Below are 24,141 nucleotides of genomic sequence, written 5' to 3'. Positions count from 1 at the left end.
AAATGTCAGTTTTTGTGTATAAATAAAGCGTCATATACAGTAAAAATCCAAAATGGCCACTGTTTTATTTGATTGTTTTATCTTTGCTTCCAGGAATGATAGAAAGACATTCTTGATATGGAAACCTAAGTTTTGAAGGTCGTGGAATTTAATTTTGGACTCACAATGTTCTATGGGAATCTTATTTTTAATAGATTAATAATTATCCTTATTTGTTCTTTTCTCCTCCCCAGCAGAATGTGTTAATGACCTATGTTTACCTTTATTACATTGATTTGGACTGATGATATTTTTAGTTATATTTTTGACAGATTGTCATGAATTTACTGTTGCTACAAGTTCATAAATGTTATTTATTTGCAATGCCATGCATTCATTGACATAAATATCCTAATGAGTATTTTTCCTTTCTTTTCAGAACATGTAGTGTGAAATGAAGCAGATCCAGTACAGTTGAGAATTGCATTATATGTCAAGAAGCCAAAAAAAGCAGACAAATTGTACAATGCAACAAAAGCCGGTCAAAACTTTGGGATCCTCACAAGAGAGATGCAGTCGAGCATGTTCTTGGAATTGCCAATGCAGAAGAACAGCATTTGGTCTGGCACCGGTCATGTTATGTTTTGTATTTACTAGCAAGAGCCACATATGCAGGCTACAGTCTGACCAACAGCAGAGAGAACCGACTGCTGCCAAAGCAGATACAGGGCTAAGTAGACCATTATCAACACTCAGAAGCTCTTCAGTGGTTATTAACTGGAATGCATGCATGTTCTGCCAAGATGCAGTTTTGAAAGTCAAGATCTCATCTATAACCACAATGAATACAAGTGACCGGATTATGGAAACCATAAAATATGATCAATGCCTTTCAGTTGACCTTGCTGGGGTCAGTGACCTTATAGCTGATGGTCAGATTGTAGCCTGCATATGTAGCTCTTGCTAGTAAATAAAGCATAATATGACCAGTGTCAGACCAAATGCTATTGTTCTGCATTGGCAATTCTAAGAAGATGCTCGACTGCATCTCTGTTGTGAGGATCCTGAAGTTTTGACCTGCTTTGAGCTGCTTCTAGGAGTGTTTGTAGACCTTGTTTTGTCACATTGTACAATTTTTCTGTTTTCTTGACATATAATGCAATTCTCAAATATACTGGATCTGTTTCGTTTCAGACTACAGACAGCTTCCATTATGGTACCATGTTCTGAAAAGAAAGGAAAAACACTCATTAGGATATATATGTCAATTAATGCATGGCATTGCAAATAAATAACATGAACATGTAGCAACAGTAAATTGATGACAATCTATCAAGAATAAAACAAAAAATATAGTCATCAGTCCAAATCAATGCAATAAAGGTAAACATGAAGTCGTTCACATAAACATTCTGCTGGGGAGAAAAAAGAACAAATAATTAAAGATAATTATTAATCTATAAAAATAAGATTCCCATAGAACATTTTGAGTCCAGAATCAAATCCCATGGCCTTCAAAACTTAGATTTCCATTCAAGAATGTCTATCATCCCCAGAAGCAAAGATACATACACACATATACCAAGACTTTTTCCCCCTTATAAGGGAGGTAGCCAAAAACGAAAAGGCAAAAAATCATTCCCACCCATTCCCACCCATTCCATCCCTGAATACACTTCACACCCTTCCACCCTCCCTCTTATCTTAGCACCTCCTGGATGACGGGTCATCCCTGCACCTTGTCCACTGCCCTGGGTCAGAAGCAGTGTTGTAAGACACAGCACATCCACAGCAAGGCTGCTTCATTAAATTGGTGACCCCCCCTCTCTGTCCCCCCATGCATAAAAGGAGAAGAGAGGGAGAAATCCCTTCGGGCTGCATCAAATTTTGCTCACACATACTACCTCACCCCCCATCCCCCCACCCATTCCACCTCATGCATCACAACATCATCAATATACAACTATTCTCTATTCACCCATCTTCTGTCCTCTCCCATCCTTCTTCAACAGACATTCCCCTCTTCCCCAAAGCCCCCTTCACCTCATTCATCCACCTCATCCTAGGACATCCCCTCATGTTCACTCCCTCCACATCTGCCTTCCATACCTCTTTTACTAGTCTTTCTTCACTCATTCTTTCCATGTGTCCAAACCATCCTAATACTCTTTCATCAACCCTATCTCCCAACTCCCTTTCCACCCCTGTTCTACTCTTCACCTCCTCATTTCTCACTCTATCTAGCCTAGTAACCTCCATCGTACTTCTCAGACACCTCATCTCAAACACATTCAAACTCCTCTCTTCCTCTCTTATGTTCCATGTTTCTGCCCCATACAGTGCTGTTGGCACAATCACTCCTTCATACAGTCTCCTCTTAGCATCCATTCCCAAATGTCTGTTCCTCATTACACTTTTTAATCCACCAAAGCATTTACGCGCTTCTCTCAATCTACATTCTACCTCCACTTTCACTCCACCTTTCCCTACCACATTTGCACCCAAGTATCTAAAACTATCCACTTCTTCCAGTCTATCTCCCTTAATGCTCACTTCCAGTCTGCTGCCACTTTCACCCCTTGTACATCTCATCACCTTACTTTTACCCACATTTATCTTCAGCTTTCTTCTATCACATACTCTCCCAAACTCTGTCACCAACTTCCTCAATCCCTCCTCCGATCCTGCCACAAGCGCAGTGTCGTCCGCAAACAACAGCTGGCTCACCTCCCACTTTTCTCCATTTTCTTTAACCATCTCCAATCCTTGACCCACCACCCTTGCTTTACCTCTTGCACTACCCCATCCATGTACAAGTTGAACAGCCAGGGTGACATAACACATCCCTGATGAAGTCCCACCTTTACCTCGAACCACTCACTCTCTCCATTTCTAATCCTGACACAAGCTCTACTACTCTCATAAAAACTCTTGACAGCTCCTAGAAGCTTTCCTCCTATCCTGTATATCCACAAAACCTCCCACAGTGCCTTTCTGTCTACCCTCTTGTAAGCCTTCTCCAGATCCATAAAAACCTAAAAAACATCTTTCCCCTTTCCTATAGCTTTCTCACATATCTGTCTTACCACAAAAATCTGATCTACACAACCTCTACCCATCCTAAATTCACACTGTTCCTCACCAATTACTCCCTCTGTTTCTCTCCTAATCCTCTCAATCAAGATCCTCCCATAAGCCTTCCCAACTATACTTAACAAGCTAATCCCTCTGAAACTACTACATTCACACTTGTCCCCTTTTCCCTTATAAAGTGGAACTATACAGGCACTCCTCTAGTCCTCCAGCACTCTACTCTCTCTCCAGCAAATATTAGATAACCTCACCAACCAGTCCACCATCACTGTACCTCCTTTTTTTAGACATTCTGCATGGCATCCATCCAGACCAGGTGCCTCACCTGCTTTCATCATCTTAACAACTGCCTTCCCTTCATCCTTCCTTATTTCTCCTCCATTTTCCTCACTCATCACGGTCATTTTCTTAGCATTTCCCACTGCAGCTATCTTTCCCTCCCTATCCTCCTTCACATTTAGCAGCTCCCTAAAATATTCTGCCCATCTTCCCCTTACTGCCTTCTCTTCCGTTATCATCTCTCCATCTGCACCTTTTACCTTTTCTTCTCTACTTGATTCGCCTCCTCTTCCTCTCTTAATTTCTTTCCAAAACATCTTTTTATTACTTTCAAAATTTTCTGTCATACTCTTACCCCATTTCACATCTGCTCTCCTCTTTGCCTCCTTTACCTTGTGCTTTACTTCTCTTTTCTTTTCTTTGTACCTCTCATATGACTCCCTTGTCCTATTTTGTAACCAATCTGTGAAAGCTCGCTTCTTCTCTTCTACAACCTTCTTTGTTTCCTCATCCCACCATTCATTACCCTTCCTTCTATTTCCTCCTGTCCTTCTTGTTCCACACACCATCTTTGCACACTTTGTGACTCCCTTCTTGAACCATCCCCATTCCTCCTCCACTCCTAGCTCTACTCTATCCTTCACTCCCTCCCACTCCTCCCTCAGCTTCTTCTTGTACTCCTTCTCCTTTTTGTTTTCATTTAAAGAGTTCACTCTAAGCACCTCCCTACCTTTTGTTCTTTTCCTCTTTCTCCATCTATCCTCCACTCTCAACTTACTTTCCACTGAAAAATGATCAGATATTCCCCCACCCACTCCCCTTAGCACATGTACATCCTTAACTCTTCCTATTATACTCCTATCTACTACTATATAATCCATTAGCGCTCTATCTACCACCCTTCCATCCACCACCCTCTCCCATGTGTACTTATGCTTGACTTTCTTCCGAAACACTGTATTTGCTATCATCAACTCTCATTCTAGAGTCTAGACACATCTCCACCATCAAGTCTCCACTATGATTCTTTCCTGGAACTCCACACTTCCCAACCACTCCATCAATTGGATCATTTCCTACCCTAGCATTAAGGTCTCCCAGTACTATTACATTGACATTTCTCCCTAATCCCTCTATGCACTCATTTAAATCTATACAAAAAGCCTCCCTTTCTTCTATGCTCATTTCACTACCAGGCCCATATGCACTTACAAAAACCCACATCTCCTTTCCCAGTTTCACCTTCATCCACATTATCCTTGAGGAAACCTCCTTCTACTCCACTACACGTTTACCTATCTCTTCACTTACTAGTATAGCCACCCCTTCCCTCCCTTACCTTCTCTTCACTCCTGATAACCTCCCACTTACACTCCCAAACTTACACTCGCCCTTCCCTTTCAACTTAGTTTCACTCAAAGCCAACACATCTATCTTTCATCTCACAAACATACTACCTATCTCTTCCCTTTTACTCTCATTACCACATCAACGCACATTAAAAGACCCAAACCTTAGGGTGCTGGTCGGAAAACTCCTAGACCCTCTTATGCCTTTACTTTTTTTTTTTTTTTTTTAGGAATGTCCCCTGTGGGGCTACAGGGAGAAGGGTGGCTGGTCCCAATCCCCGTCCCTTTTTTTCTCGCCTCTTACGATCCAAGTGGAAATACTTGGTAGTAGTATTCTTTTCCCCCACCACAGGGTAGTAAAGATATAACAATCAAATAAAATGGTGGCCATTTTGGATTTTCACTGTTTATAATGCTTTGCACACAAAGACAGACATTTTATATATTTTATTATCAATATGTACATTATGGACTTTGTACAAAATGTTATATTCATTAATCATTTTATATTTTAAGCAATTCTTCAAAATATCTTTTTATATAATAATGGCGGCCATACCCTGTCTGGGGTATTGGATGCATGTTATTGTGGCTAAGTAGCATGCAGCTGTATGTTATTGTGGCTAAGTAGCATGCAGCTGATACTTTAGGGTGTATATGGGGTGCCCCTATGGACCAAGGCCACACATAATTTTGTCTGTGATAGAGAAAATCTCTCTTCATAGAGGAATGATGATACATTTATTATACTACGACTGTCCCTCCATTATGCTGTCCCTCCACCCCTTGTTACTGTCCTGTACCATTTCTCTCAATATTCATTTCCTTTTTTCGTCTAACCTTGTGGTGTGGGAAAAGAATGCTGCCACCAAGCTTCTCCCTTGAGTCATACAAGGCGACTGAAAATGGGATGGGGATAGGAATAGGAATTCTTCTACCTATAGCCCCAAAGGGGACTTTCCTAAAAAAAGTAAAGGCATAAGATGTCTAGGAGTTTTCCAACCAGTACCCTAAGGTTTGGGTCTTTTAATGTGTGTGGATGTGGTACAGATGAGAGTAAAAGGGAAGAGATAGGCAGTATATTTGTGAGAAGAAAGATGGATGTGTTGGCATTGAGTGAAACTAAGTTGAGAGGGAGGGGTGAGTGTGAGTTTGGGAGTAGTTGGGAGGTTCTCAGAAGTGAAGAAAGGACTAGGGAGAGAAGGGGTGACAATATTAGTAAGTGAAGAGATAGATAAACATGTAATGGAATGGAATGAGGTTTCTTCAAGGTTAATGTGGATGAAGGTGAAACTGGGAATAGAGATGTGGGTTTTTGTAAGTGCATATGGGCCTGGTAGTTAGAAGAGTGTAGAGGAAAGGGAGGATTTTTGGATGGATTTAAATGAGTGCATAGAGGGATTATGGAGAAATGTCAATGCAGTTGTATTGGGAGACCTTAATGCTAGGGTAGGAAATGAATTGATAGAGTGGTTGGGAAATGTGGAGTTCCAGGAAAAAGTCGCAGTGGAGAGTTGATGGTGGAGATGTGTCTAGAGAGTTGATGATTGCAAATACAATATTTAAAAAGAAAGTCAAGCATAAGTACACATGGGAAAGGGTGGTGGATGGAAGGGTGGTAGATAGAGCATTAATGGACTATATAGTGGTAACCACGAGTATAATAGGAAGAGTTAAAGATGTACATGTTCTAAGGGGAGAGAGTGGGGGAATATCAGATCATTTTTTGGTGGAAGGTAAATTGAGAGTGGAGGATAGGTGGAGAAAGAGGAAAAAGACAGAAGATAGGGAGATGTTTAGAGTGAACTGCTTAAATGAGGAAGAAATGTAGAAGGTGTACAAGAAGTTAAGAGAGGAGTGGAAGGGAGTGAAGGATAAAGTAGAACTAGGAGAGGAGCAGGAATGGGGATAGTTCAAGAAGGGAGTCATAAGGTGTGCAAAGATGGTGTGTAGAACAAAGAGGAGGGGAGGAAATAGAAGGAAGGTTAGAGAGTGGTGGGATGAGGAAGCAAAGATGGGTGTAGAAGAGAAGAAGCAAGCTTTCATAGATTGGTTACAAATTAGGACAAGGGAATCATGAGGGGTACAAAGAAAAGAGAAGTAAAGCATAAGATAAAGGAGGCAAAGAGGAGAGCAGATGTGAAATGGGCTAAGAATATAACAGAAAATTTTGAAAACAATAAAAAAATGTTTTGGAAAGAAATTAAGAGAGGAAGAGGAGGCAAATCAAATAGAGAAGAAAAAGTAAAAGGTGCAGATGGAGAGATGATAATGGAAGAGAAGACAGTGAGAGGAAGATGGACAGATTATTTTAGGGAGTTGGTAAATGTGAAGGAGGATAGGGAGGGAAAGGTAGTTGCAGTGGGAAGCGCAAAAAAAAAAAAATGTGATTAGCGAGGAAAATGGAGGAGATATAAGGAAAGATGGAGTGAAGGCAGCTGTTAAGATGATGAGAGTAGGTAAAGCACCTACGTTGGATGGATGTCATGCAGAATGTCTGAAAAAAGGAGGTACAGTGATGGTGGACTGGCTGATAAGGTTATTTAATGATTGTTTATGAGAGGGTAGAGTGTCAGAGGACTGGAGGAGTGCCTGTATAGTTCCAATTTACAAGGGAAAAGGGGACAAGTGTGAGTGTAGTAGTTTGAGAGGGATCAACTTGTTAATTGTAGCTGGGAAGGCTTATGGGAGGTTCTTGATTGAGAGGATTAGGAGAGGAACAGAGGGAGTATTTGGTGAGGAACAGTGTGGATTTGGGACAGGTAGGGGTTGTGTAAATCAGATTTTTGTGGTAAAGTTTAAGGAAAAGTAAGGCTATTATGGGCTTTTATGGATCTGGAAAAGTCTTATGACAGGGTAGACAGGAAGGCACTGTAGGAGGTTTTGCAGATATATGGGATAAGAGGAAGACTTTTAACCACTTCAGTACGGGACTTAAATCTCGCGGGCAGCAGCCAATGCCAGCCGTATGACGTGTCGTAATAATACTTGCATCATAAAATATAGTCACTGCTTATATCGATCGTTCTCTCTTTCACCCGCAAATTTTAAAAACCACAGAGAATGGGATTCAGGGCGCATTTGGGAGAATGTAAAAACACAGGGGCGACTACAATAAACATAATCAAGACGCCGATATGGCAGCGTCGTGAATCCACTTGCTCCTCATGACGCCTACGTGTGCGGCACCGTATGGAAGGGGTTAAGAGCAGTTAAGGATTCTTACGAGAGTAGTAGAGCTTGTGTTAGGATCAGAAATGGAGAAAGTGAGTGGTTTGAGGTAAAGGTGGGACTTCGTCAAGGATGTGTTATGTCACCCTGGCCGTTCAATTTATATATGGATGGAGTGGTGCAAGAGATAAATGCAAGGGTAGTGATTCAGGGATTGGAAATGGTTAAAGAAAATAGAGAAAAGTGGGAGATAAATCAGTTGTTGTTTGCTGACGACACTGCACTTGTAGCAGGATCAGAGGAGGGATTGAGGAAGCTAGTGACAGAGTTTGTGAAGGTGTGTGAAAGAAGGAAGTTGAAGATAAATGTGGGTAAATGGTGATGAGATGTACAGGGGGAGAGAGTGGCAGCAGACTGGAAGTGAGTATTAAGGGAGAGAGACTGGAGGAAGTGAATGGTTTTAGATACTTGGTTGCAAATGTAGCAGGAAAGTGAGGAATGGATGGGGAATGTAGATTGAGAGAGGCAAGTAAATGCCTTGGAGGATTAAAAAGTGTAATGAGAAATAGTCATTTTGGAATGCATGCTAAGAGAAGATTTTATGAAGGAGTGATTGTGCCGACAGCACTGTATGGGGCAGAAACATGGAACATGAGAGAGTTTGAATGCGTTTGAGCTGAGGTGCCTGAGAAGTATGATAGGGGTTACTAGGCTGGATAGAGTGAGGAATGAGGTTAGGAGGAGAACAAGGGTGGAAAGGGAGTTGGGAGATAGGGTTGATGAAAGAGTATTGTGATAGTTTGGACACATGGAAAGAATGAGTGAAGAAAGATTAGTAAAAGAGGTGTGGAAGATGTCTGTTGAGGAAAGACAGGAGAGGACAAAAGATAGGGTTGAATGGAGAATGGTTGTGTATGGATGATGCTTTGATGCATTGGGGGGAGTATGTGGGGGGTGAGGAAGTATGTATGAAAAATAAATTTATGCAGCCCAAATGAATTTCTCCCTGTCTTCTCCTTTTCTGCATAAGGGGACAGAGAGGGGGGTCACTGATTTAATGAAGCGGCCTTGCTGTGGATGTGCTGTGTCTTGCGGTGCTGCTTCTGATCCAGGGCAGTATACAAGATGCAGGGATGACCTGTCATCCAGGAGGTGCCAATATAAGAGGGAGGGAAGAAGGTAGAGGGGAGTAGAGTATGTTAGGGAGGAATGGGTGGGATTGGTTTTTATGCCTTTTGTTTTTTGGCTACCTCCCTTGTAAGGGGGAAAAAGCCTTTCGTATATGTATTTTAGATTTTGTGTGCTAGGAGCAGAACTGCAAGAGATACAGCTTAGCAAAGAGCAAAATTGGATTCAACAGAAAAAAACACTTTAGCCACTTCCATACGGTAACGCCTACGTAGGCGTCATGAGGAGCAAGTGGGTACGCAATGATGCCGACGTCGGCGTCTTGATTATATTTATTGTAGTCGTACCTACGTAACCTCCATTCTCTCTAAACTGGCTTCATCATATTTTCTATGGTTATCAAAATTCACGGGTGAAAGAGAACGAACGATTGAGCACTGACTTTATTTTTTATAATGCGATTATCATGACGCAACATCGCACGTCGGGCAGCTAATGCTGCCAGACGTGCGATGTGCCCCGGAGTGAAGAGGTTAGAAATGCTCATTTGGCAACATTGACACCAAAATGGCTGGTGTTGTCCTCATACCTGAAAACCAGACTTAGTCTATTACTGGTACTGTTGAGATGAGCCAAAGTTATTGTGAGACTGTAGGTCTACCAGATAATTTGTGGTCACCAAAAATATATGTATTGTAATACATTTAAAAACATTACCTGGAACCCCCTATTTTTTGAGGCAAATTTTTATTATAACAACTCTCACTATACATGAGTATATATGGTATTTATTTATTATCATTATTATTTATGGGGGATGGGGGTGAGGGAGTATGTGTGAAGAATAAAATGACACAGATCAAAGGGATTTCTCCCCATCTCCATTTCTGCATGAGGGGACAGAGAGGGGGGTCGCAGTATAATGAAGTGGCCTTGCTGTGGATATGCTGTGTCTTGTGACACTGCTTCTGACCAAAGACCTAAAAAAAGGTAAAGGCATAAGAGGGTCTAGGAGTTTTCCAACCACCACCCTAAGGTTTGGGTCTTTTAATGTGCGTGGATGTGGTACAGGTGAGAGTAAAAGGGAAGAGATAGGTAGTATGTTTGTGAGAAGAAAGATGGATGTGTTGGATTTGAGTGAAGCTAAGTTGAAAGGGAAGGGCGAGTGTAAGTTTGGGAGTGTAAGTGGAAGGTTATCAGAAGTGAAGAGAGGGTGAGGGAGGGAAGGGGTGGCTATACTAGTAAGTGAAGAGATAGATAAATGTGTAGTGGAGTGGAAGAAGGTTTCCTCAAGGATAATGTGGATGAAGGTGAAACTGGGAAAGGAGATGTGGGTTTTTATAAGTGCATATGAGCCTGGTAGTGAGAAGAGTGTAGAAGAAAGGGAGGATTTTTAGATATATTCAAATGAGTGCATAGAGGGATTAGGGAGAAATGTCAATGTAATAGTACTGGGACACCTTAATGCTAGGGTAGGAAATGATCCAATTGATGGAGTGGTGGGGAAGTGTGGAGTTCCAGGAAAGAATCGTAGTGGAGACTTGATGGTGGAGATGTGTCTAGAATGAGAGTTGATGATAGCAAATACAGTGTTTCAGAAGAAAGTCAAGCATAAGTACACATGGGAGAGGGTGGTGGATGGAAGGGTGGTAGATAGAGCGCTAATGGATTATGTAGTGGTAGATAGGAGTATAATAGGAAGAGTTAAGGATGTACAAGTGCTAAGGGGAGTGGGTGTGGGAATATCTGATCATTTTTCAGTGGAAGGTAAGTTGAGAGTGAAAGAGGAAAAAGGAAAAGAACAAAAGGTAGGGAGGTGCTTAGAGTGAACTCTTTAAATGAAAACAAAAAGGAGAAGGAGTACAAGAAGAAGCAGAAAGAGGAGTGGGAGGGAGTGAAGGATAGAGTAGAGGTAGGTGTGGAGGAGGAATGGGGATGGTTCAAGAAGGGAGACACAAAGTGTGCAAAGATGGTGTGTGGAACAAGAAGGACAGGAGGAAATAGAAGGAAGGGTAATGAATGGTGGGATGAGGAAACAAAGAAGGTTGTAGAAGAGAAGAAGCGAGCTTTCACAGATTGGTTACAAGATAGGACGAGGGAGTCATATGAGAGGTACAAAGAAAAGAAAAGAGAAGTAAAGCACAAGGTAAAGGAGGCAAAGAGGAGAGCAGATGTGAAATGGGGTAAGAGTATGACAGAAAATTTTGAAAGTAATAAAAAGATGTTTTGGAAAGAAATTAAGAGAGGAAGAGGAGGCGAATAAAGTAGAGAAGAAAAGGTAAAAGGTGCAGATGGAGAGATTATAATGGAAGAGAAGGCAGTAAGGGGAAGATGGGCAGAATATTTTAGGGAGCTGCTAAATGTGAAGGAGGATAGGGAGGGAAAGATAGCTGCAGTGGGAAATGCTAAGAAAATGACCATGATGAGTGAGGAAAATGGAGGAGAAATAAGGAAGGATGAAGTGAAGGCAGTTGTTAAGATGATGAAAGCAGGTAAGGCACCTGATCTGGATGGATACCATGCAGAATGTCTAAAAAAAGGAGGTACAGTGATGGTGGACTGGTTGGTGAGGTCATTTAATGTTTGCTGGAGAGAGTGGAGTGCCGGAGGACTAGAGGAGTGCCTGTATAGTTCCAATTTACAAGGGGAAAGGGGACAAGTGTGAATGTAGAAGTTTCAGATGATAGCTTGTTAAGTGTAGTCGGGGAGGCTTATGGGAGGATCTTGACTGAGAGGATTAGGAGAGAAACAGAGGGAGTAATTGGTGAGGAACAGTGTGAATTTAGGATGGGGAGAGGTTGTGTAGATCAGATCTTTGTGGTAAGACAGATATGTGAGAAAGCTATAGGAAAGGGAAAGGATGTTTTTTGGGCTTTTATGGATGTGGAAAAGGCTTACAACAGGGTAGACAGGAGGGCACTGTGGGAGGTTTTGCAGATAAATGGGATAGGAGGAAAGCTTCTAGGAGCTGTCAAGAGTTTTTATGAGAGTAGTAGAGCATGTGTCAGGATTAGAAATGGAGAGAGCGAGTGGTTCGAGGTAAAGGTGGGACTTCATCAGGGATGTGTTATGTTGCCCTGGCTGTTCAACTTGTACCGTATTTTTCGGACCATAAGGCGCGGGCAAAATCCTTAAAATCGGGTGGTGCGCCTTACCGTGAGGTTTACCTTATGTGTGGCTTTAGTGCAAAAAAATGCCTCGGACAGTGACGTACTATTTTGACACGCTTTGAAGCTAGCCTGCCGACGGTGACAGTGCATAGGCCTAGCAAAAGTTACAGCCAAGTTATAACCAATATGCATGTATCTTGACAAGAAAATTGCGAAAACTTCGACAGGTTTCGAGTCCATGCCACCGCATTCATTCACGCTCTCATGGCTATGATATGATAGCATCCACAACACAGACAGCCATTTTGCATTGGTCTAGTCTCGCTCCACTCCGACTGTAGTCATTTGGGTATTTTTTTTAGTTTCGACCATGGGCGCAATATAGCAATAGAAAATTAATTATTAATTTTGTAAATTAAAATGTATCAACGTAATTTGCAATTTTGTGGGCGGAAATGAAAATAAAAAATACCTTGCTAGAAGCAAATATGCTAATGAATGAAGTCGGTAGCATAGGATCTGGACGCCATCTTGTCGTCTGTGAATTGACGTCCTTGGTATTTCCGACAGTACCTCACCAGGTACATTTTCTCGAAGGAATGTTATGGAGCGGAGATACATGCATTCCTTCAAGCTGCAAGAACTTTGTATACCCCGCAAGCTGAGAGAGTGGTTGAAAAGCCCGCCAACGTCTCTCACGACGACGACAACGAGGACGAGCCGGATGACATTTCATTTGCAGGTAATGATTTATTAAACACAGGTTAGGTTAGGTTAGACGAATTTATCATCCTTTCATTTCTTCGACGTCGGCATCTATCATAACAAACATGGCATACCATTCGTCCAACATGACTTCGTTGCTTACGAAATCTGTTCTAGCACCGTTTTTTTTTTCTGCTCACAAAATTGCATATTACGTTGATACATTATAATTGACAAAATTAATGATTAATTTTCTATTGCTATATTGCGCTCATGGTCGAAACTAAAAAATTACCGTCATTTGTAATAAATCTTGTGTTTCTAAGTGAATAGAGAATTCCGGGAATAAAACTGCTAATGTTGGTTTTATTCCCCACAATTCCCATAACGTGTTTATGTTGTTTTTTAGGGGTATTGGCAGGGCAGACCGTCCATGGAGGTGGTCTGATTTCACTGACCAAAATAAGAATATATATACCGTATTTTTCGGACTATAGCCCGCACCGTTATATGACCCGCACCCCCTTACACCTTAGTGAAAATCCACACAAGACCCGCACCGCTGTATGACCCGCAGTCATATGGCATGCACGGCACTGTAGATCCGACGATGTATACTACCCATGCATGGGTGGCCACAGGCACAGCTCACGGCGGTTGTTGTTACGGCCGGCCGTTGACGTGGTGATCAAAGTAATTTCAAAGCTGAGGCTTTTTCTAAATTTTCTGTTTCATCAATGCTTATGTGATTTATAAAAAAAGATACATGTTTTCCGATATTGGCAGGTTTCTTGGTGATATCTTGCTTTTCAGGATTCATCACACATCAAAGGCCGACACGTACGTACACAACCTCACAATTTGGTTTCTGAAGCTGCCACTAGATGTAGTGGTAGCTTTAATGAAAGAGGGGTGATCTCGAAAGTGTGCAACTGATCTTACGATGCCTTTGGGATGGGTCGAAGACGCGGCATTGCGATTCATGATCATGATACCAGCATTCCTCCTGTCCTATTTATTTCTGATTGTGATGAAGATGAAGAATAACCAACAAATTACATTTCAATGTATTTTATTACACATATATATATTACAAAGAACCTTAATCAATTTGTGTAAATAATGCCATAAAACCCTGTTTGGTTGTTTACCGGTAATCAATCAATTGGTTTATAAATGCCATACAAAGACTGGTAATTAATTATTAAACCAAACAATTTCCAATGGTTAGTTTTCAATAGAATAGAACAATAATAGAGCACATTACTGAACTGTTATGAACAGAGTCAATGGAGCACATCGTTATTAGAAAAAAAAGCACAGTCAGTGATCACAGACGACAGAGTCAATAATGTTTATGAAGGCGTATCATCGCTCACGAAGCCATCGAATTCCTCATCCTCTGTTTCGTCATGGAAGAGGTTGTGGTATAAATCGGCCAATTCTGATGCAGTGACCTCATCCGTTTCCATTTCGATTTCGGATTTGTCCGATTCCTTTTCCGAGTCGTAGCATGCATCGAACATTGCAGGATGGCACATTTCTGATTTACGGAAATCGTTCTGAATAGTCGATTCTTTAATTTTTCTCCATGCTTGAACGACCCATTATGCACATGTAATGCACAAATTTAGCATTAAGGAATCGGGTACAGTTTGTAATTTGTAACTGCGAAAATGGCTGCCCGCTAGTTTTTGTTTGATCGCAGCACACGATGTTGGTGTTGGTACCAGTCAGTCTTGTATGTTCATGCTGTTTAGTTAAGCCTGTTTTATTTGTGATAATGCCTTTATTAATAACAAGAGCATGTAAAGTGGGTAAGATACTGACAAATCCTACCTTCTCTTTGTCGTTTGTCTCGATCGTGCGCGCTGTATTATGACATTGATCAACTTTCATTCGACGAACCCGGTCGGTCCTCCCGCAAATCCCCGATCCGAGAGGGCACCCAACTAAACTAAACTAATCATTCAATTTTTTTTTTACTGCGTAAGAGGGCAATTTCTAACCAGAATCCACAGATGACCCGCACCTTTATATCACCCGCACCCCCGATTTTTGGCCCCTTTCTGAGGCAAAAAGCCGCGGGTCATACACCGAAAAATACGGTAATTTATTTTTGTACTTTTGCTAAATCCCAAACTATTTTTCTCATTCAACAACGAAAATGTTCAGTTCTGAATGCACTCACAGATGCATGATTATTCGATGACGAGACCAGGTGCGTCTTATGGTCAGGTGCGCCTTATGTAAGGACGGGGAATAGCAAATTACGGGTGCGCCTTATGGTACGAAACGCCTTATGGTCCGAAAAATACGGTACATGGATGGGGTGGTGTGAGAGGTAAATGCAAGGGTGGTGGGTCAGGGATTGGAGATGGTTAAAGAAAATGGAGAAAAGTGGAAGGTGAGCCAGCTGTTGTTTGCGGACGACACTGTGCTTGTGGCAGGATTGGAGGAGGGATTTAGCAAGTTGGTGACAGTGTTTGGGAGTGTGATAGAAGAAAGCTGAAGATAAATGTGGGTAAAAGTAAGGTGATGAGATGTACAAGGGGTGAAAGTGGCAGTAGACTGGAAGTGAGCATTAAGGGAGAGCGACTGGAGGAAGTGGATAGTTTTAGATACTTGGGTGCAAATGTGGCAGGAAAAGGTGGAGTGGAGGTGGAGGTAGAATGTAGATTGAGAGAAGCGAGTAAATGCCTTGGTGGATTAAAAAGTGTAATGAGGAATAGACATTTGGGAATGGATGCTAAGAGGAGACTGTATGAAGGAGTGATTGTGCCAACAGCACTGTATGGGGCAGAAACATGGAACATAAGAGAGAAGGAGTTTGAATGTGTTTGAGATGAGGTGTCTGAGAAGTATGATGGGGGTTACTAGGCTGGATAGAGTGAGAAATGAGGAGGTGAGGAGGAGAACAGGGGTGGAAAGGGAGTTGGGAGATAGGGTTGATGAAAGAGTATTAGGATGGTTTGGACACATGAAAAGAATGAGTGAAGAAAGACTAGTAAAAGAGGTATGGAAGGCAGATGTGGAGGGAGTGAACATGAGGGGACATCCTAGGAGGGGAATGTCTGTTGAGGAAGGACGGGAGAGGACAGAAGACAGGGCTGAATGGAGAATGGTTGTATATGGATGATGTTGTGATGCATGAGGTGGAGTGGGTGGGGGGATGGAGGGTGAGGTAGTATGTGTGATCAAACTTTGATGCAGCCCGAGGGGGTTTCTCCCTGTCTTCTTCTTTTATGCATGGGGGGACGGAGAGGGGCGGTCACCAATATAATGAAGCGGCCTTGCTGTGGATGTGCTGTGTCTTGCGACACTGCTTCTGACCCAGGGCAGTGGACAAGGTGCAGGGATGACCCGTCATCCAGGAGGTGCTAAGATAAGAGGGAGGGTGGAGGGCAGTAGAGGGTATTCAGGGATGGAATGGGTGGGAATGATTTGCCTTTTTCTTTCTGGCTACCTCCCTTATAAGGGGGAAAAAGCCTTGGTATATGTATGTATGTATGTTTTTTTGGCTATCTGCCTTGTAAGGGGGAAAGAGCCTTTGGTATATGCATATATATATGTATGTATTATTATTTATTTTTTCAACCATAAATTATTCCTTATATATATATATATATATATATATATATATATATATATATATATATATATATATATATATATATATATATATATATATATATATATATATATATAAAACTTTAGAAAATTATTATTTTTCTTTTTCTTTTTCAGGGAATGGTTTTACTGGAAAAATCAGCTGGTCTTACTTATAATGAAGTCCTTATTTTTTAACGAATTCATAAGTTTTAATTATGTGGGAGAAATTGCCATGGAACCAATGTTCTGGTGCGTGGACCACTTTGCCAAAATTTTGGGACCTGTAAGTTGTTCATGAGGAATCATAGTTTTTGCTCTCTAGTTCACTTATATTGATGTTTATTGGTATATACATATTTAGTCAAGCATTGAGGTACACACATTAAACACATTGAAAATTTTAACCCATTTTCATTGGCGTCACCTCAGCTGAATTATATTGTCTGCAGTTAGCCAGAATGAAGTCTATAAAATGTATCACCATAGTAAGAGTAATAAAGATAGATTTAATGTTTGCACAGCAGTGATAACTTGTCAGTTGGCAGGATAAAATCTTCTGGCAATAGCTAGAATAAAATATCAAGTACAAACCATCATCTGGAACGTACATCTAGAACGAGCTCTGGAGTACAGTGCCTTTTCACTAAGTTGGAGGATACACCTAGTCTGGTACTGTATGGGAAAGGGGAAGCTTATTGAGTGACCAAAATTATTTATTAGAGTAAATCCACTGAGTGAAAAATAATCTAAAATGGAGAATGGTGAATGCAGGCAAAAATATGGTGAACCAACTAAAAGAAGATTACCATATATTTCCGTGTATAAGACGACCTTTGTATAAGACGAGGTACAAAACTAGAGCAAATTTTTATGAATTTATCTCATATCGGTAATATAAGACGACTGCTAAATTACAAAAGCATCAGTGTATCAAACCTACCTTACAAAAATAATTGTTTTGATTACGTTTATCAGCTGTTTTTTCCTCTTTTTCTCTTTTCTTTCTCATTACTTAACTGTATCCTTATACCAGATAAATTACTTACTGTATCCTTATAAATTCAAAATAAATGAAATAACAAAGCAAATCATGTATCATGATTTTCTGAGAACACACGTCAACTAACAAAAATGATTTCTTTACGTTTCTGGTTCGACGTAGCTCACTCCACCGCACACAACGGTTGGCACACAACAATCTTGCGTTTATCAGCTGCTTGTTTTAGAAATACGTTTGATGTGTAATATTGATGATGATTAGAAATTAAGTTTTATAATTTTATAATTTTCTATGTTTTAAATGCAACTACTGTAATATATTTTTTTATTGATAAATGTTTTAGGTACTGTAATCCAAAATTGTTATTTTCAGTCTTAAAAATTACTGAAAAGTTAGCAAAAGAAAAAGGTTGCTATGAACACAACCAGTGCTTGATGTTTACATTTTTTCAGCTGTGTTAAATGTGTTTACATAGAGTAGTTAAAAGTACCGTAATTTCATTAATATAGAATTATTCCTCAAATTTATTAACAATTAACATTTACTATAAAGATATGCCAATAATATATAAGGTAAATATGGTTTAATTACCTTTAATACCAGTTCTTATCATAATGTGAATCATTTCCTGTGTATCGGTGGTTATCGGCAGGCTAGCCTACCAAGTCATCTCACGTAGAATTCAAGGTCTGATTTTTATAATGGTAGTATAAGACGACCCCCAATTTTAAGGGGTGAATTTTTGGATTTTAGGGTCGTCTTATACGTGGAAATATACGGTACTTATAGATGTGAGCAGGGTTGAATCACCATTAGGTGTCATCCCCCCCCCCCCCCAAAAAAAAGCTACAATATGGAAATGCCTCAACATAACCAAAGGTATGAAGAGAATAGTATTTTTCCAGGGTATGCAAGAGAAGGTAGAATACTCGGTAAATATGTAGATTTAAAAAGGGAGATAAGGTATAAAAATATTCTACAAAATCAAGAGATTACAAAACTAATAAATTAAATTATAGATCTAAAAGCAGAATACAGGGCAATGTATAGAGAAATGAATGAGTTAAAAAACAAAATGCTGAGTTCAACAGAGAGCTTAATGAACTAAAAAAAGAATTAAACATAGTTAAAAATGAAAATGAAAGGATGAAAAATAAGATGATGATACTAACAAAAATGAGGCTTTGAAAAGAGAAGTAAAAAAACAAATACAAGCAGTGACCAAGAAAGTTGGAGATTCCATAAAAGACAGATCTTCAAGAAATCAAAAACCAATGGAAAGTAGATAAGGATAACCAAATGCTAACCTTTAAAGAAACTGTACAACAACAAGTGGAAGAAAATGCAAAGGAAACAGTCATTAAAGTAATTAAAGAGAAAGGAAATTGAGTTAGGAACACAGTTGATAAAAAAAAGTGTATAGTTGTATATGGTATTAAAGAAAAACACAATGTAGCTAGATACTTAAGAGAAAAAGAGGGGAAAGAAATAGCAAAAGAAATTCTGAAAGAGATACAAGAGGAGGGGTAAGAGATGAAGAAAGAAATAGAAGTTCATAGAATAGGACTATACTCTAAAGAAAAAAATAGACCCCTAAAATTACTTAAACTAAGGTCTCAAATGATAGCAGAAGTACTAATAAAAACAGCAAAGTTGGCAAAAAGTGAAAATTACAAAAATATGTGGATAAAAAAGGAAATGAGTGATGAGGAAAGAGAGAAAAGATGCTAAAAAATTAAGCAAATGAAAAAAAAAATGAGAGAAGAACAGAGACTGAAAAGAACAAGTTTTTTGGGGAGTGCTGGACTTAAGGCAGAGAAAATGGTTTACAAAATAAAAGGAAACACAGGAAACAGAAAACAAAGAGGAAAAAGAAAAAAATTAAAAGTAACATATACCAACATAGATGGCATGATTTCAGGTTTAAATGAATTAAACGATTAGCTGCCAGAAGAAAAACTAGATATAATGGGAATTGGGGAGCTAAAATCAAAAGGTTCACTACCACCAAATAGCGTTAAAAATAGAGAAGAAAAACAGGGTGGAGGAGTCATGTTTTTGACTAAGAAAGGCTTAAATGTGACAAAGATTACAGAAGGAAATAATAATGTGGAATTGATTATGATAAAAATTGAAAACACTGACATGAAAAGTAGAAAATTTGTAGTGATATATGTGCCCCCAAAAACACATTCTTGGAAAGAGAGTGACCATTCCAAAATGTTGGAAGACACAAGGCATAAATTAAATGAAATACTGAAAGAAGGTAGAAACTTCATAATTATGGGTGACTTTAACTCTAAAGAAATGTGTTAGGAGGAGATGACCGTGAAAGGTAGAGAGAACCTTTGGGGAAACATACTACTGGACATGACCATTGAACTCATTGGGTAAAAGAGAATACCAGACATAGAAATAATGAAGAACCATTGAGATCATATTTGATATTTATGTCAGAGCCTGAAATTGTGGATAGAATGGAATACAAGACACCAGTTGGGAAGAGTTATTATATACTAGAAATGAAAGAGGAGAATCTGGGAAGAAATGAGAAACACAGAAAAGGAAGAATGTATAACAAAATTGATTTTGGGAAACTCAGAATTTTTTTTCAAAAAGCAAGTTGGGAAAACTTCTTTAATGAAGAAACACAGGTGGAAGAGAAATGGATGATATTAAAAGAAACCTATAATGAAGGAGTGGATAAATATGTACCAAAACAAAAACAAGAAAAGGTGTACATTAAGTGCTGGTACAACAAGTGGGTAGAAACAACTACACCAACCATGTGGTTAATGAATGGAATAAACTTCCTGCAGAGGCAGTGCAATGTAGTTCAGTTCGAAGCTTTAAGTTTCATTTTGATAGATATCTAAGCAAGATGCTGTAATGACTGCCATTTATTTTATATTATTTGATTATTTGTTTATTATTTGCTTGATTTCCACTTATTATTATTTATCTGTCAATTTATTGTTATTTACTATTTACCTGTTTGTTTATTATTTGACTATACCTATGTATTATTTATTTGATTTATTATTATTTATATTATTGTAATTTTATTTTATCTATTTTTATCATTATATTTTTTCGCATCTGACCTAGGTATGGACCAAAAGGTCTCCTGTCGGCATGCTCCACCTTTGTAATCCTTTGTAATCCTTTATGTAAGGATCAGTCTAAATTGTTCTACAGATATGTAAATGGTAAATGAAAAAATAAACGGGAAATAGTGAAACTACGTCAAGAAAATACAGAATATATAGAAGATATAGAAATAGCTGAAATTATGAACAAACATTTCAAATCTGTATTCACAAAAGAAAATACAATTGGGATGAAAGAAGGGGAGAATGATCCCCCACAGTGAAAGAAATAATTGTGACACCGAAAGAAATAACGGACTAAATTATAAACCTAGATATCAGAAAATTACATGGCCCGGACTTTAATTGCAAACTGGATACTAAAAGAATGTATAAATGAACTAATGGACAAAATATACAAGATAATAGATTGATCACTCAAATAAGGAAAGGTTCTGCAAGACTGGAAAAATGCCAATATTAGTGCCAATATATAAAGGGGGAAACAAGAAAGATCCAACAAAATATAAACCGGTCTCCCTTACAAATACAATGGCTAAAATATGTGAAAACGTCATCAAAATTAGAAGGACTAAACATCTGGAAGAGAACAATATATTAAATCCAAAACAATTTGGTTTTCGAAAGGGAAGATCATGTGCCACAAACTTGATTTGTTTTTATTCAAGGTTAATAGATATAATGCAAGAAAGGGATGGATGGGCAGCCTGTGCTTTCCTGGACTTACAAAAAGGCTTTTGATAAAGTACCACACAAAAAATCCATTTATAATTGGATTTTTGTGTGGTACTTTATCAGGAGGTGCTCAGATGAGAGGAAGGGTGGGAGGGGTGTGGAGTGTATTTAGGGATGAAATGGGTGGGAGTGTTTTTATGCCTTTCCCTTTTTGGCTACCTCCCTTGGAAGGGGGAAAAAGCCTTGGTATATGTATGTATGTACCACACAAAAAACTATTAAGAAAACTCAAAACAACAGAAGGTGTATACAGAAAATTACTGAAATGGATGGAAGATTTCATGCATGGGAAAAAAAATTATTGTGGTGCTCAGAGATAAAAACTCGGCTTGGGAAGAAATGATAAGTGCAGTCCCACAGGGCTCAGTATTGGCTCTGATAATGTTTGATATATATATATATATATGACATGGATTAAAGTGTAGAATGTTACATGAACTTCTTTGCAGACGATGCAAAACTACTAAAGAAAGTAAGGATGAAAAAAGACTGAATCGCTACAGAGGGACCTGGACAAGGCCTGGGAATGGAGTCAAAAGTGGGAAGTGAACTTCAACATTAAGAAATGTATAATGGAATTTGGAAAAAGTAAAAAAAGAATATCAGGACAATATAAAATTGGTACAAAGGAAGTAAAGAAAGTTCTGAAAAGGACCTAGGAGTAATTATCACCAAAGACATGTCCCCAGACAAACATATGAAAAAATAGTTAGGGAAATCTATAATTTACTAAGATCAGTAAAGGTGGCTTTTAATTAATTGCATGAAGTAATGGTAAAAAAAAATACTAGTCACACTAACAAGACCAATATTGGAGTATGCTGCTACACTATGGACACCCAGTATAAAAAAGAATATAAGTAAAATAGAAAGATTCCAAAGAGAAGACAAAGATGGCCCCAACACTTTCAAAATTGACATATGAAGAAAGATTTTCTAAAATTGAACTACCGAACCTGGAACAAAGAAGAGGAAGAGGCAATCTTTTGTCCATTTACAGAATCATGAAAGGCATGGCAGTCCTTGACAGAGAAGACCTATTGAAGTGGAATAAAAGAATAACAAGGTGACATGAAAAGAAACTCAAAAAGGACAGTTATAGAAGAGATCTGAAAAAAACAGCTTTCCACACAGAGTGGTGGATGTCTAGAACAAATTGGACAAAACATTAGTGTGTGCAAACATCATACATAAATTTTAGAACAAACTAGATGTTGCCAGATACAAAGATGGAACACCATAAGCATAGCTCCCCTTCCTGTAGAATACAACAAGGTAAATACACACACGAACAATCAAACAACACATAAAAATTGGAGCTCCCGAGAAATACTTGAAAAATTGAATGTCTCAACAGTGCTACAATAACAGAATACCTAGGTTGTGTTAAATGGAAAGGGAAATGCTCATGTCTGCCCGAGATGGTTTAATACAGTAAAAATAGTATCAAAGAAAAAATGGAAGGAAATGAAAATAGGCCAGAGAAGACCCCTAGTAGCAAAGCAGTGAAACAAAACATAAATATGAGCTCAGAGGCTAGTGGTGCAGTATTGAAATGAAATGTAAATATGAACTTTAACCCCTTCCATACGGGGCCGCACACGTAGGCGTCATGGGGAGCGAGTGTATTCGCGAGGCTGCCATATCGGCGTCTTGATTATATTTATTGTAGTCGCCCCTCCATAATGACATTCTTTCTAATTCTTTTGTAATCGCATTTTCTATGGTTATCAAAATTCACGGGTGAAGAGAGAACGATCGATATAAGCGGTGACTATATTTTATGATGCGAGTATTATTACGACACGTCGTACGGCTGGCATTGGTTGCTGCCACCGAGATCTAAGTCCATGACGCCTACGTGTGCGGCACCGTATGGAAGGGGTTAAATCTCTGTTAAGTTCAGTAAGATTTTCAGAGAGTGGTGAAGAAGAGGCTTTTTCTGGATTTACTGGGTACGATAGAAGAAACTTGAGTAGAATTATAGACAAAGAGGTAGACAAGATTTATGAGGGAATCATGGAAGCAAGAGATTAATGATCTAAAGAAAGTGAATGTTGAAATAAATAAGGAAGTGAGTGACTCGAAGAAACCAAATATTGAAATAAATAAGGAGGTAAGTTCATTAATAAGAGAACTGGCCAAAGTAAAATGTGAAAATGAGAGGTGAAAATAATGATACCATTAACAGTTCAACTATAAGAAAAAGAGGTAAATGAACAAATAAAGGCAATGACTGAGAAAACTGGAAGAAATATAGGAGAGGAAGATTTACAACAGTTCTGTTGTAGAGTGTTAGACATGAGATTGAGTAAATGGTACAATAACAAAAAAGAAACGATAGGAACAGAGAATGAGATGGAGAGAGAGCAGTTAATTAAAAGTAGGTTATACTAATAAAGATAGATTAATCAATAGAGAAACCTGACATAATGGGAATTGCAGAGACAAAACTGAAAGTATGGTGGGACAAGGACTATGCAATATTTGGTAAAAAATAGGATAGAAAAGCAGGGGGAGGAATCATTATATTGACTAGAAAGGACCTAAACGTAATAAAGGCAATAGAAGGAAAAGATAATGTGGAATTAATCACAGTTAAAGTAAAAAACAGCAGTATGAAAAGTAGAAGGTTTATAGTTGTTTATGTGCCTCCAAAAACCAAGACCTGGACTGACAGTGAACACTCAAAACTACTAGAAGATACAAAGAATGAATTAACCGAGACACTGAAATATGGAGAAAATATAGTAATTATGAGTGAGTTTAACGCAAAGGAAATAAATTGAGAAGAATTGACAATGGGAGGTGAAGATGAACTCTGGGGAAATGTCCTATTGGATATGACCATATATTACACATTGACGCAA

General features: G+C 39.0%; 1 protein-coding gene across 8 annotated transcripts in view; it reads left to right on the top strand.

The window, feature by feature from the left end:
- The window catches only part of LOC143041551 (palmitoyltransferase ZDHHC16B), a 161,156-nt gene that overhangs the window by 22,094 nt on the left and 114,921 nt on the right, over positions 1–24,141 (top strand). For 6 of the 8 annotated variants that reach the window (XM_076213551.1, XM_076213556.1, XM_076213553.1 and 3 more), the window contains one exon: positions 16,562–16,709. In XM_076213551.1, the coding sequence (XP_076069666.1) occupies positions 16,562–16,709 (148 nt within the window). Of the gene's footprint in view, positions 1–1,233; positions 1,363–12,679; positions 12,852–16,561; positions 16,710–24,141 lie in introns of those variants that run through there. The other 2 variants (XM_076213555.1, XM_076213557.1) reach the window with 2 other exon arrangements.

Source organism: Oratosquilla oratoria, chromosome 31 (genome assembly GCF_046742065.1).
Source record: "Oratosquilla oratoria isolate Oo_2021 chromosome 31, ASM4674206v1, whole genome shotgun sequence".
Lineage (NCBI taxonomy): Eukaryota > Metazoa > Arthropoda > Malacostraca > Stomatopoda > Squillidae > Oratosquilla > Oratosquilla oratoria.
The sequence above is the reverse complement of the archived record's forward strand: the minus strand, read 5'-3'. Positions and strand labels throughout refer to the sequence as shown.